General features: G+C 41.1%; 2 protein-coding genes across 2 annotated transcripts; both read left to right on the plus strand.

Moving 5' to 3' along the window:
- Positions 1-1,587: 1,587 nt before the first annotated feature.
- Positions 1,588-8,329, plus strand: LOC148159908 (uncharacterized). Its single transcript, XM_088004852.1, has 3 exons — positions 1,588-2,853; positions 3,040-3,344; positions 7,147-8,329. Exons 2-3 carry the CDS (start codon positions 3,076-3,078, stop codon positions 7,418-7,420), a joined length of 543 nt encoding a protein of 180 aa, XP_087860978.1. The 5' UTR covers positions 1,588-2,853; positions 3,040-3,075; the 3' UTR covers positions 7,421-8,329.
- A 1,049-nt stretch (positions 8,330-9,378) lies between these two features.
- bsnd (barttin CLCNK type accessory subunit beta) lies at positions 9,379-13,641 on the plus strand. The gene is made up of 3 exons (XM_014971641.2): positions 9,379-10,171; positions 11,111-11,178; positions 13,237-13,641. The coding sequence occupies exons 1-3, from the start codon at positions 9,995-9,997 to the stop codon at positions 13,328-13,330; spliced, it is 339 nt and encodes a 112-aa protein (XP_014827127.1). The 5' UTR covers positions 9,379-9,994; the 3' UTR covers positions 13,331-13,641.
- The last annotated feature ends 576 nt before the right edge of the window (positions 13,642-14,217 follow it).

Genomic DNA, 14,217 nt, shown 5'->3' on the forward strand with positions numbered 1-14,217 from the left:
TTACTGTGTGTGCATGTTTAAAGTGTCTGATTATTATTATTATTAGTGAGAAAATGCAAGTGAACATCTATGTCAGATCATGTGAGAGTGTATTAATTTTTCTTAAATAAAACATGTGGATGGAAAAGGCAGGCCCGATATATTTGTTTTTTGTTTTTTTTAGATTTAATAGACAGTCAGTTTTCATGGCTTTTATTTTGAAATGCATGCCCTCATGGCGGGACAGATGAACCCCAACGAGAGAAACAAAATGATAATTTGCAGTTGTTATGTGTCACTAGCAGAAGGTTTGTGTTTTCATGTATGTGGCAATTTTGTGATTATTCTCTATTTTGTTCCATTTTGTTTCATATTGATGAATGAAAAGCCCCATTTTGCACTCATACACTGCAGGGCAAACTAGTTCTGTAGTGTAAACATCTACGTAGTCCTGAAATAATGTTGACGATTTTGAGTGACTTCCTTTTAGCAACCGATTCTGGAAGTGTGGGGGATTTTAGTACTTTTAGATGGAAGTATTTAGCTCTGTTTCCACAGTAGTTTTTATAATCTGTAGGGAGCATAAAGGTGCAGCGTTAGACTGGATTTGTTTATACCAACAGGACATAAGCTTCTGTGAAAGAGAACCTCCTTCCTGTGGCGTTCCTCAAGGTTCACTTCTCGGTCCATTCCTGTTCTTCATTGTATCCTTTCTCTTTAGAGTCGGTGTTGTGAAGTCATATCATCTCTTTTCACTGCTAAGCAGATGACTATCAGATTTAACTCCCTGGCCAAACAGTCTGCGCTCCATTCATCTCTTCTGCATCACATCAAAAGATGATTGGTCATGGATTTTCTGAGCTTTAATGACAACAAAACGCAGATGATTTTCTTCACACCTAACAACACTTCTTCACACACTGCTGTTCCAAACGGTGGTGATCTGGAGCTGTGTGCTGAGCAACGTGTTACGAGTCCAGGTGTGCAACGTGTTACGAGTCCAGGTGTGACCTTGGACTCAGGTTTCAGGTTGTGTGAACAGGTCAGTCCATGTTTTGTGGAACAGTTTCTTTCAGGTGCGTCAGGTTGTCTTACTTAAACCATTGTTTGCAAAAAGTGACCTAGAAACAACAACCCATTTTTTAAAATCAAAACTCGGCTAAATTATGTCAGTGTGCATCAGGCCTCTCTTTCACTCCTTCAGCTTGTTCAGATCGCTGCTATCTCACCGGCTCTGTCTTCTCTCCACTGGCTTATGGGTGCCAAAGAATTGATTTTAAAATCTGTCTTGTCTTTTAAACGCCTCACTGATCCTCCTCTTCCATCTGACCTGCGTCGGCGTCGTGTTTCACCACTGAACCTTTGGGCGAACTGTTCCGCTTCGGGTTTGTTGTACCAAAACCAAACCTGAACCTCAGAAGAGATCAGATCTATTCATTATTGTGGCTCCAATATTATGGAACAAGCAACCTGTCTCGCTATTTTTAAGTGTTTTAAAAAAACAAACAAACAAAAAAAACGATGTTTTCAGTGGATTTTGAAGTTGTGTGAGTTGGTTTTTACTTTAGTCATTTCAGTCTTTGCATTTTGTGTTATTTCTGTTTAGTTTGTCGTTCTAGTTTAGTTTTGTTTATGTCTTTGTCCGTTCTGTTTTAGTACAGTACAGCACTTTGGTAAAAAAAAAATTGATTCTTTAAATGTGCCTTGTGAAAAACAAAATGGCATCAGCACATTGTTTGAAAATCACATGACCATTTTTCTGTGACTCATTCTCCATTTGAAAGACTCAGTGATTACCCAATCTGGTTATGTCAAACAGATGTTTTTTTAATTAACCGCAAATAGACACGAGGTCTATTGAATTCAAAGCACTGTGTTATACAAGTGCATAAAGGCACTGTCCTGGGTACAAAAACCTTAGCAGCAAAAACAAAACAAAAACAAAACAATTGTTCAGCCTGAAACAGTGCAATACTGAGGGATTAAACGGATTTAGAGGACCAAAAAAAAAAAAAAAAACTAATTTTCTGAGCTCAAAACCAAATAATTTCTCCTGGTCAAAAATCTACCATGAGGAAATGGACAGAGAATCTCAGCACGAGAAAAGTTTACAACTACGACCAAGATAACTGTTTCATCAGAGAAAGCCTGGTGGTGCCCGGGGTGGGCAGACCCTATTGGTGCGACCGCCTCTGCCCAGGCAACAAGTTTAAGGATGAGAACCCAAATAAAGAGATATAGAGTTTGACTTGCGGCCTGCTTCAGGTCGGGCTGGCCGCTCAGCTCCATCTCCAGCTGGAACTGCTCATCTTTAACTGCAGCTATAACTCTCCGTGCAGCAAACAGCCTGCCCAAACAGCGGCCAAGTGACAATGTTCAGACCGTGTGTGTGTGTGTGCGCGTGTGTGTGTGTGTATGGACGGCCTGCCCTCAATTTCTCGTCGGTGAAAAAAAAGCCTTCCTCATTAAAAATAAAAGCACTTCCTCCACCGCAGCTGCCGCTTCTTCTTCTTCTTCTGCTGCTGCTGCTTTGACCAGATGAAACCCACTCCGCACCCAATCAGAGCGACATCATCAACTCTGATCGAAGAGGGGGTTTTTTCGACGCTGCTAGCTCTGGAGAAACACCAAGCGGGAGATATGAGTGTTCAGCGGGGGAAGAGGCGGTAGAGCCGCCGGGGTAGAGAGAGAGAGAGAGAGAGAGAGAGAGGGAGGCGCGGCGGGGTTCTCTGGAAATTCGGACTGGCCTGGATAAATCGGCTCTCCACGAATTTTTCTGTTTTCCTTCCTATTCTTCTTCAGGGATTTTGGAGTCAGAGTTGATAACTTGTGAAGGAGTAATGGTCCAGCTTCCTCAGCGCGGTTTCCCTGCAGGTATCGATGCTTCTGGCACTTATTATTTACATGTTGCTCACATTCCAGCTGCTTTCTGTTTGCTGGTTCTGGTTGTTACCTCCCCTGTTATGCCTCTCCCTAGCCCCCACTCCCCACTGCACACGCACACACACGCACAAGCACATTTTCGGATCATTATCCGTCTCCTCTCTTATGCGGGAACAGGAAGAAACCAAGCCGTGGAGGGCAGGAGCCCCTGAGATGTCGATCCATCACAGCACGCTGCTCTGTCTGGGCGTCCTGCTGATGACCTCCGGAGGAATCGTGATCTTTAGCTCTGGGACATTGTACCACGCATCGCTCCCACTGATGGTACTTGGGATTTTTCTGGGTATGGGGGGACTGAGCGTGGTGGTGGCAGGAGTTTGCATGGCTAAGAAGAATTTACAGGTGGGAGTGCCTGGACACTTCCTCCTGCACCCCCCCACTGGCACACGCTTCAGCCCCCAGCAGGCCCTGGCCATACAAAGGTAAACGCTCTTTGAAGGTGACAGCAGCGAGGAAAGGAGGGTGGGGGGGGGGGGTCAGTGTCTTGAAGGGGTTTTTTGGGGGTGGTGGGGTGGTTCCCAACTTGGGGGAGGAGTTTGGGGATAAAACGAAAGTATAGCGCAGAAATAAATAAAAGGAGATTACTTTTTTTTCTTTTTAATCCTACTTTATAAAAACCACTCCATGCTGTTCTGATTTGAAAACTTTTGACAATTATGCCCACCCAGAAACAGACTTGTAAAAATGTGAATGAATTGTGTTAAAGGGTTTTAATATGACCACAGCATCCCAGCTTCCCATCATGCTCACCTTGCTTATCATCAGCAGTTATGTGGAGCATGTCCTCCCTCTTAAATTACAGCGTTAGTATGCATCCCTTGGCCGGTCAACAAAACAACCCGCTACACTGCTGGGGAAGAGTAATGGCAACCTTGCTGATTTAAAAAAAAAAAAAAAAAGCTTTTTTTGTTTTGTCACTTGCGTGTTTCATTATCAGACAAAAGTCACCCATTGATTACAAAATGCAGTTTTTTGTGTGTGAAAGAACAAAAAGTGACGCAAACCGACATGGCTGTGAAAAATTAAATCTGATGAACCACTTGTAGAGTCAAGAAATCACTTAAATAGAACTTTTACAAAGTGCGCTTAAACACTAAAAGCTCAAGATTTGATTTAAAAAGAACAAACAACCAAACAAAAAAGAACGTTTTTGACATCTGTCGGTCTGGAAAGGCTTACAAACCCATATCGATTGCTTTAGGATTTCAGTAAAACAGCATTGAGAGTCATTATTCATCAATTAAAGAAAATAAACAAATCAAGTCTGGAAGGAAATGGTGTCCGTGGGGGAATCCCAGGAAGAAGCCAGTGGTTACTAAAAAGAACATGAAAAACTGCCTATTATTAGCCAAGAAAAATCCGATGATCCCCAAGGATTTTGAAAAATATTCAGCGGACGAATGAGACGAGATACAAAATTTTTGGAGGGTGTGCATCTCAGCATTTCATGAATATTACTCACTGTCAAACACAGTGGTGTCAGTATGATGATCTGGGCTTTCTCTGCTGCTTCTGGACCTGAGCCACTGGTTCAAAGTGATGAAAACATGAATCCTGGAGTAGAAAATCCTGAAGAAGAAAGTTCAACATCGACCAAACGAGGGATATGCAGCAGGACGATGATCCTCTCAAAAAAACCTCCACTCAAAATAATGCATTTTGAGTGGCCTAGTCAAAGTGCAGGATTTAAATCTGATTCACATGCTTTGGCACGGAATCAAAAAAGGACTTGCATGATCTACAACTGAATGAAAACAATCCAGTAGACTTTTTGCCGGTTATCGCAAAGACTGACATCGTTCGATAGCAGATTTGCTCCCCAGGTGTGGCGGAAGCAGTACTTGGGTTAAGAGGTAGTAACTTTTAAATAAATATGGTGTCATGTTATTTTGTTTCCCCTCAACAAATAAGATCAACATTTAATAACACATTTTGTGTTTACTGATGTAAAAAACATAAGTCTGGAACATGTAATGACAAAAAGCAAAACAGAAGAAGTTGGTACGTACTGTTTTCACAGCTCTGTAAGGCTCTGCGTCATCTGAACCAAAATATGTAGGCATGAACAAAATAAATATAATTCATCCAGAGATTATTTTACTTTTAGGACGTTAACTTTACAGTTGCCTGGAGACCAAAGCCGACTGGATGTGGTCCAGTCGCTCTTCTCTGAAACGGTGAGCTGAGCGTCCGCTGACAGACAGGGAACCACCGGCGCAGAGAACAATGGACTCCGCACACTAACAAACTGGGCTACGTTTCAATGTTCCCTTTACTTGTTTGAGAAAAATCAGGAAAATATTGCTGAGAAAAGTCCCAGCTTATTGGCTAAAACACATAGAATAGAAAGATTAGGAAAACTGACGCGCCTGATGGTGGGAAACAACAGATTGGCTGATTAAGGGCTACCTTTCTAGAACATGGAGTGCTAGTTCTTGGAGGCAGTCATATCGTTCTAAATGACATTTATAAAGAAATAACGTCAGAATGAAAAATGAACTGTTCAGGAGTCTGTTGAGTCTGCTGGAGCTGAGGCGTCCAGCTGACATCCCATGCTAGCAACTCTGTAGCAACACAGGAGTAACACTGTTGCATTCTAGCTAAAATTAACACAACTGGAAACATTGTATCCTTTATTAGAGGGCTTCATCTGATGGTCACACATCCAGTTTTTCTACAACTAAAACCCTTTTCTACAAATACCTTCACATATCTCATAACATGACCAACTTATTCCGCTAAAACTCCTAAAAGAGTAGGCAAGCTGATTGGTTAAATTTGTATTTTCTTTGATGGCACCTTGTTCAGAATTAATATATATTATAAACCGCTTTACCTTAGAGCAGACTAAACATCACAGTGTAAAGCAATAGCGAGTATTAAATATATATATATATATATATATATATATATATATATATATATATATATATATATATATATATATATATATATATATATATATATATACAGTATATTTATATCAATCTAATATACCAAAACTTAAACTGAAAAATAAAATCTTTTGTCAGAATTTCTTTTTTTGTTTTGTTTTGTTTGTGCCTTTATTGACAGCTACCAGACAGAGTCTGCATTCTCCAGATCACAATGTTAGCACTTCAATTGAAAACTGAATGATTGTATTGGATCCAGTCACTGATTGAATCCAAAAATAGATTCTACCGTTTCACAGAAGTAGTTTGATGACATCAGGTGTCTGGGTGTGATAAGGATGGATCTGTGTTAAGCAGATGTTTGGGAAAAGTCAGATTTCTTCCGAACACGTAACACCCATAAGCCATTTCCCATAAATAGATAGACTGACTAGTTATTAAGCATAATTTGTTGGCACAAATATCCTGCCTAAAATTTTTCCAGCCGTGTTTAGACATTAATTATCATTTTAAGTTGAGGCAAATTCACCTCGTCACTCTCAACCACATTTCTGTGTTTTTTTGTTTGTTGGTAAATTCGTCTTTTCATGCATATATATTTTCAACAGCATTTTGTTTGGAGGCATTTCCTTTAAACTCTAAATGACTAAATGATTCCTCTGCAAACGTGAGACGCTCCATCAGTTGTAAGATGGGAGACGTTGTTTAGCGTTGTTTTTATTTCATGTGACTCATTTAGGATGTGATCTGTGTTGTCTTTAATTGCATAAGTCAGCGGTGTCCCAACTATTCCCACTGCGTGCCAGACATCATCAGACTGAAAGCACTCACAAGCCGCAAAAATTACAATCGCAATATCTCAATAAAACAAGCAACATATCCTGTTTTTCTTTGGTCAGGAATCAATAATCTATATAACATTGTTGTAGCTTTAAAGCACAAAAAGGATCTCAGACATTTGACTTTATAAAAATAATGGAATCCAATTTCCCACCTTTCTTTTTCTTTTAGCAAATTGCTTCCTATTTTCTTATTTATTTTTCCTGAGTAAGAATAGAATATGCAGCTTTCTATTTTCTAAAATTACTATTCTATTGAAAACGTGCATCCCAAAAGTCCATGGTTGCTGTTGGTGGCCCTATTTACAGTTCAATTCTATGAAATGAAAGCTCAGAAAAATTCAGTGTCCATCTGCATCAACAGGGAAACCAGAGTTGTAGCGGGCGCGCTTGGCGCAGTTAGCACTGAGAAAAGGCGTTCCGGAAGTATTCAGGAAGCTTCTGTTTCAGATTAAAACAGGAAGTTCTCACCGCATCTCTGTTCCCATCAGGAGGCTGGACCGAATCCGGCGGGAGATGTCGACGGACGCTGCCAGCACCTCACCGGAGCCCGAACCCTCCCTGCCGTCCACCCCGCCGCCCTGGACCATGGAGCCGCCGCCGTCGTACGACACGGTGATGAAGAGCCAGCACATAAACCAGGAGGCCAATCAGGAGGCGAACCAGGAGCACGGCGAACAGCCGAACTACGAGGACAGCGAACAGCAACCCAGCAACCCTGAGCATACTGAATGTACAAATCAAGATGGCAGCCAGCAAGTTTAAACTGGGTTGGACTTCCTACACTCCTCCGGTGCCTATTGTTCTTCCAAGCGAGAGCTTTGTCCGAACTCACAGCTACAAACCTCCGTGCCTTGAAATCGACCAATCGAGACTCGACTTCAGCTCAGGCTTCCCGTGGACGGTTGGGCCGTCACAAAGACAGGAGTGGTGAAAGTTGAACTGTTGTCAGGAAATGTTGGGGTTAGATCTAAGTCATCTTGTCTTTACGTTTAAACATGAGAAACTTCAGTTTCGTATATCTGCAGCATACGTATGTTAAAACACATATCTTGTTTTTAATTCACTAGAGTCTGCAACCCATATGCATTGTTATGTTGCCTCAGTCTGCCGCCGTGTCATTTATTTTATGCAATTATCCATTTATTTATTTATGTTTTGTTTTTTTTCCCTTCCCCTTAGCTGCTTTGTTATGGCCTGGATCGCAGCAGCTCTGAAAGAGTCCAAACTCTTGATAAAATGCCAGAATTTTTTAGAAAAAGAAAAAAAGAAAGGATGTGGCAGGTTACATCTTGCATCAGAGGACAGGCTGCTCCATTCTTAGCTTACCCATTAACCTGACGGTCATGTTGGGGGGTGGGGGTGGGGGTAAAAACAAGCTACCTTCACAGAGAGAACGACCTGGACAGTTTCTCCTGTGAGGAGACTGTGCAGCTTCCCAGCTAATGTGGGATTCACAAAAAAAAGGAGCTACATTTCGTTACGTTTATATAGAGAATTTAAGAAATAATCCACTTGTATTAAAAATGTTTTAAACAACCTCTTTTAGACTGAAAGGTGAATGTGTCACATTTATAAGGGGTCATGCACTGAGAATAGGATGAAAATATGCTTTGTTTGTCATCAGATAAGGCAGTTTCTAACGCAAGAAAATAAAGGATGTTTTTTATAATACTTTCTAGGATTTCTGGTATTAATTTTTTTCAATATTTGTGTATATTAGTCGGTGTTGTAGAGGCAACAGAGGGAACTTGCCTAAGTAAATCCACAGGTACATGTTTGCTAATGGTTTCACGGGAGGAACATGTTAAATTACATTTATGCTGCAGTTATTGTTGCACTATTAAGGAATAATTAACTACAGGTAGAAGTTTTGCATTTATTAGTTTATAGGATAACAATCTTGGGATATACTGAGTTATTGTTGGAACGACTTGTTAATAACAAAAATGTGTCAAAATCTAGAGATCAATAAGCAAAAAAGACAAAAGAAAACAAACAAACCCACAAATCAAAAACCATGCCAGAGAAATGACAGGATGTGCATGTTTCCCCCCCTTCAGGCACCAATTAGCACGTTTTGAGCTTTTCTGGGACGCTGCACATTTTGCATAATAGTTGAGCGCAAAGCCGCTGATCATCTTAAGCCTGAAGTGATTAACATCGTATCCCTGACAGATTTGGGTTTGCTGTAATCTTTTAATTTCACCAACATGTTTCTGCTCACTGGAATTGATATTAACATTATGAGTTTTCACTGGAAACTAATAGAGAATCTGGAGAGGGAGCTGAAGATCAGGGTGGCGGCAAGGAGGCCCTGCAAACTCAGACCTGAAGATCACAAAAATACAGATACAAAACATTCATGTGTATGAGAGACCACTTAAAATGATCAGTTTCTCTGAGTTTACTTTGTATAGGTATATGTTTGAGTAAAAAGAACATTGTTCTTTTATTCTGTGAACTACTGACGTCACGTCTGTGAAATTCCACGCAAACGTTTAGTATTTACTTGCAGAAAATGAGAAATGGTCAAAATAACATAAAAAGATGCGGCGCTTCCAGACCTCAGATAATGCCAAGAAAACGAGTTGATATTTATTTAGAAACAGCAACACTAATGTTTTAACTAAGGAAGAGTTCAGAAACCAATAGTTGGTGGAATAACCAGGAGGTTTTCAGTGGGGTTCAGTGAAGTGGGCTCTTCATTTTATTTCCCAGAGCCGTACATCTGCGTGTGTGCCTATTTTTAATTTTTTTAAATGTAAACCTGTCATACGTTTACATATAAAGACATATGTCTTTCTGTGACCGGAACATGACTCCAACACTTTTCAAGAAGCGGGCCAGTTTGCAGGCTGCCTGCCTGTTGTTTGTTTTGTTGTGGCATCACCATAAACTAGAGCTAAGAAACTGCTGAGCAGCTTTCTAAGGCTGGTATCGACTGCTGTAAAGCTGATTAACCGGAGGAAGGAAATCCCTGAAGAGGAGGAAACAGGAGGATGGCTGTAGACCAAACAAACACAGACAGCCGACTGAGCAATGCCCCCACAAGCTGAGATTTTATTTAGCTTCTTTTTTTTTTTTTAACACAGAAGCCTGAAGCAAGGTGACCTTTCAGGTACAGACGCACACCTGCAATTTTATACCTGACCTGAGCAACGTGTCTGCAGGCTGTAATAAGCAGCCGAGTGGAACCACCACTGCAGTTTCTCCACCTTCACCTTCAAGCTCCGTCACACAAAGAGCCCACTAAATCTTTTTTTACCCCCCCGCCTCCCCCCTCCATCATGCTTCAAGTTAGCGCACGCTTGTGGGCTGCAGCAGAGGTTCACAGCGATGGCAGAGGGGAAGCCTTACCGGTACGGACTCATAGTGGCCGGCCTCTCTGTGGTTGCCGTGGGCATGTTCCTCATGATGCGGGAGCGCCCGCACGTCTACGTGACGATGTGCGTCGTCGGGGTCACCATGGTCTGTGCTGGGACAGTGTGGAGCCTCTGCCAGTGCTATCCCAAGGTCAGAGTCGGAGAGTACTCGGTTACATTTACTCAATTACGTTTGCTTTAGGAATTTTTTTTTGTTTTGGGTGGGGGAGTTGGGGGGGATCTTCTAGGAGTATTTGTACTACGCTGTGCTTTTTACTGGATTCTCTACTTCACTGAATGAAGAGCGAGCTTAGCTTGTTCTGACCCCAAACCCACCAGACACAAACACACACCTGCAGTTTTTGTTAAAGATTCATAAATAGGTCCCACTTTACAATAACGCTCCCAAATATGTTATCAATTCATCTCTAAACACTTTATAAATCGTCAATAACTGTTTGTTACTCAAACAAGGTAAGAAGGAGACAAAATTCTTGCCAAATCTGTTCACCTACATGTTTTATCTGCAGTTGTTACACTAAACATTTCAGGCTAACTTGTAAGTACAATAAGCATTTGTAATTGTAATATTTTAGCACAGTCTCCTTCCTTATTTAATGCATAATAAACAGTTATTAATGATTTTTAAAATGCTCATAGATAAATTGATAACATAAACTATTTATTAGCGATCTATAGAGGAGCCTTATTGTAAAACGTTATCCATAAGTTCGACTAAGATTCGAAAAAAAAAAGTTTTTGTAACTATGCTACTTAAAAATACATCTAATTATCAAGATTTCCACAAACTTGACTTTATGTTTTGGTCCATCTGATGATGTCATTTTTAAATATTAAATAACTGATATTCTGGTCAGTACTTGAGTGGTTTTGGGTTTTTCTTTTACTCCTACTTGAGTAATTGGATATTTTTATTTTCACCAGAGTAAAAAAAAAAAAAAACACGCAGAAGTAGTGCTGCTACTTTTTGAGGGTATTCTCCCCACCTCCGCCTGAAGAAGACTCTGAGTTTTTGACGTGCAGGATGCACTAGAGTGAGGTTTTGTAAACAAAGGTATGTGTTCGTCAGATCGTCGTGACGCCCGTGATTCAGAAGGAAAGCCTGGAGGATCTGATGTGCTCTGCCAGAGATGAGAGGTACTGTCTGAACACGCTCACTCACAGCATGGTGCCAGATATCTGGGTCTTACCGGTTCCCTGTGCGAGAATCCATCAGCCGGTCTGAACGCGGTGAGAGCAGCAGGGATTCAGGGGAGAGCAGAGGACGGGTCTCCGCTCCGTTGGGCTGCAAAATAATATTTAAGCATCAGCCTGATGAAATAAAAACCTCCAGTCTCACATATTTGAACATGAAGAAGAAAATTATATTCTTTAATGTGGGAGCCATGTAACTACATCCTTTAAGGAGAATCATTAAACGTCACAAAATGCAATTTGTTTTGAGAATTACTATTTTGACACTTAAATTACAAATTGAGCAGCAATTTACAGCCAGTAATAAAATCAAGAATCTCCAATTAGTAGCCGCACCAGTTTCATGCATTCTGAAAAATTAGGGTTGAGATGCAAAAAGAAACGCAAATGAAATGAAACCAAGCCTTTCATTCTGGCATTTTAAGAATGTATCTATCCTCCTCGGTCACACTCTTTCTATTTGATTTCTTCGTCTTAATTTAAGGACACGTGTAGAGGATAAAGGAAGGACGGTCTAAACCCCGGGGTGGAAAAAAACCTTTCGGGTCGATCGACCTCCCATCCCAGAATGCAACCCAATCAGAAAATCAAACTCCTCGCTTTGACCCGAGTCGTGTTGTGTCCCACTGAAGCGAATCGGACTCTGACTGGTTAACTGAGACCAGACGGAACCGTCTCGTTCCCCAGCTCTGTTGACAGACGGTGTCGCAGCACAACAGCTGCCCGAACCAGCCTGAAGGTCGTTCTGTGGGAAGGAGTTAGAGTCCGCCACGTCTGGCACAAACTGTCGGACGGCTTCTTACTTTGAATCGTTCCTGAACTAAATTAGACACGAAGGAAGGGGGGAAGTGTCAGTGATGCTAAAGGAAAACTTTGCTACAACTGAACCTTAATCGAGTTGATCAGGATTGATAAATAAATCTGACTGGGTTTCTTCTGGGTGTGTTTCAGTTGAAGTGGAAGATAGAAATTACCCGATGTGACGTCATCCCTGTACGACCTAAATGTTATGGTTAGGTTTTCAGGGAGACGCGGCTCCAAAATACAAATAAGCAGCATTCTGATTTACACTCTAGAGCCAGGGTGTTCAAAGTAAGGCCCGGGGGCCATTTGCAGCCCCTGAACTGATTTTGTGTGGCCCCACAACCATAATTCAAGGAAAAATGTAAATAAATAAGGACAAAACCATGACGTTTAAAATTCTGGTTGCTAAAATGTTAGCTACAACAAAAAGTTATGTTTTTTTTCCACGTTTTCTGGTTTCCTTATATTTTTACGGTAAATACTTTTTGACTTATACTCTAAAGTACATCTTGGTGCTCAAATATCTGCTGGATGCTGTTTTTATTTTTCAGAATAGACTAAATATTTTTTCAGTTTTCTTCAAACGAGCCTGAAATATTAGGCAAATGTAATGCCTTACATTTAACATGGAAAAGAGAAATACACTGCGTAACTAAACATGGCTTAGCAACCTCAGCAACCACCTTTGGGCTAATAAGGAGAACGTCGTTAGCTCGCTTTTCTGCTCAGGCCTTGTTGAAACGTAGCTAAATTTACAAAAGAAAAAAAGATTTCATAACCGATCATATCCACGCACTGCAGACGTTCATTTTATCGTCTTCAAATTTTTTGCTAGAAAGCGGTTCTCAAGAGCGGAATGAAGGGGAACAGAACAGATAGCGCCATGACATCTGTGACCGAGGAGGATTGAATTTTCTGGTAGCGCGAGAGCAGAGGACCGTTAACGATCTCTTGATTAAAGCTCTCGAGCCAGAAACGGGACTCTCACGCTGCCTGAGTGTGACTGTAATTACTGGGCTGCTTGATAAAGACATGCCGGCTCAGCAAAGCTGCTCTTCAGAGTTCAAAAAGAAAAAGAAAAAAAAAGTAAGAAAACGGGGACAGTGTGATGAAACTGGACTTCTATTCCTGTCCCTCCTCTTCCTCCTCCTCCTTTTTCTTCTCCTCCCTCACCGCCACTATTCGCTTTGTCTTCAGGCATGCCGGGTGTCGGCCGGGTTCCTGCGGCCAAAAGTCGGACGGCGTGCCGACGAATGAGAGCCGCAGCTGTCCCACGCTGCACCTGGTCTGAAGGAGGGAGCGAAGCGAACCCAGCAAACTTCACTGGGTCAAAAACACAAGCAACTCAGGACTGAAGCCGAATGACAGAACCAGCCACACACACACAAAAAATATGTAATAGAACAAGTCTCGTGCTGCTATTGAAAGGAAATTATCCTGCGTCGGTGGGTTCTGTTGTCATGGGAAATGATTTAATGAACGTGTTTTACGTGGTAGTCCCAGCAGATGGCGCTGTTTACAGAGAAAAAGAAGGATTTGTATTATTATTATTCCACCTGAAGAACTCTGCGTGTTTTTAAAAAAATACATTTCCCAAAACAGTTTTTTTTGTTTGTTTGTTTCTTGTTTTTTTTATTTTTTTTAGACTCATTGATGCATCAAATAAAGCAGGTTCCTACAATTCTCCAGTGGTAAAATACAACTACAAATAATAATACACGTTTGAAAAGCATATTTGTTTCACTTGTGCTCCATCCTTCTTAAAGACACAAATCTGAATATATATATAAAAAAGTCGCAATTCTTTCAGCCCTGAATTGCAACACAAGTTGTCAATCTGGGGACTTTTCCCTTTCCTAGATGTAAATTATATGGTAGCTGTGCATGAAATCCAACTTATGTATAACTCCATTTTGTTCAAATCCAGCATTGATGATGCATTTTCCCCCCTGATGCCAACAAATTTCATAAGATCTTTCGATCTATTTAATATTTGCTTTTAAAGAAATCGCAGATGTCTGCTACTCAGCCTAATGAAGCAAACACAAGCCCCAGTGCCCAGCTGAGCATCAGAAGGTTTCAAGCAAAAGCATCTTGTCTATGAGCTCAAGTCAAAAAAATTGAAATTCAACACCATGCTTAAAATGTAAGATAAATTCACGTAGTGGAAACGCCAGA

This window comes from Poecilia mexicana, unplaced genomic scaffold (assembly GCF_051168715.1).
Source record: "Poecilia mexicana isolate PSO_F unplaced genomic scaffold, ASM5116871v1 scaffold_4, whole genome shotgun sequence".
Classification (NCBI taxonomy): domain Eukaryota; kingdom Metazoa; phylum Chordata; class Actinopteri; order Cyprinodontiformes; family Poeciliidae; genus Poecilia; species Poecilia mexicana.

What these genes read in the sequence shown, in the direction of transcription:
- bsnd (XM_014971641.2), top strand. Translation starts at nt 9,995, where the DNA reads ATGGCAGAGGGGAAGCCTTACCGGTACGGACTCATAGTGGCCGGCCTC. An exon ending in TCTGCCAGTGCTATCCCAAG is followed by an intron (nt 10,172 to 11,110) that starts GTCAGAGTCGGA and finishes TGTGTTCGTCAG; the next exon opens with ATCGTCGTGACGCCCGTGAT. An exon ending in TGCTCTGCCAGAGATGAGAG is followed by an intron (nt 11,179 to 13,236) that starts GTACTGTCTGAA and finishes CTTTGTCTTCAG; the next exon opens with GCATGCCGGGTGTCGGCCGG.
- LOC148159908 (XM_088004852.1), top strand. Translation starts at nt 3,076, where the DNA reads ATGTCGATCCATCACAGCACGCTGCTCTGTCTGGGCGTCCTGCTGATG. An exon ending in CAGGCCCTGGCCATACAAAG is followed by an intron (nt 3,345 to 7,146) that starts GTAAACGCTCTT and finishes TGTTCCCATCAG; the next exon opens with GAGGCTGGACCGAATCCGGC.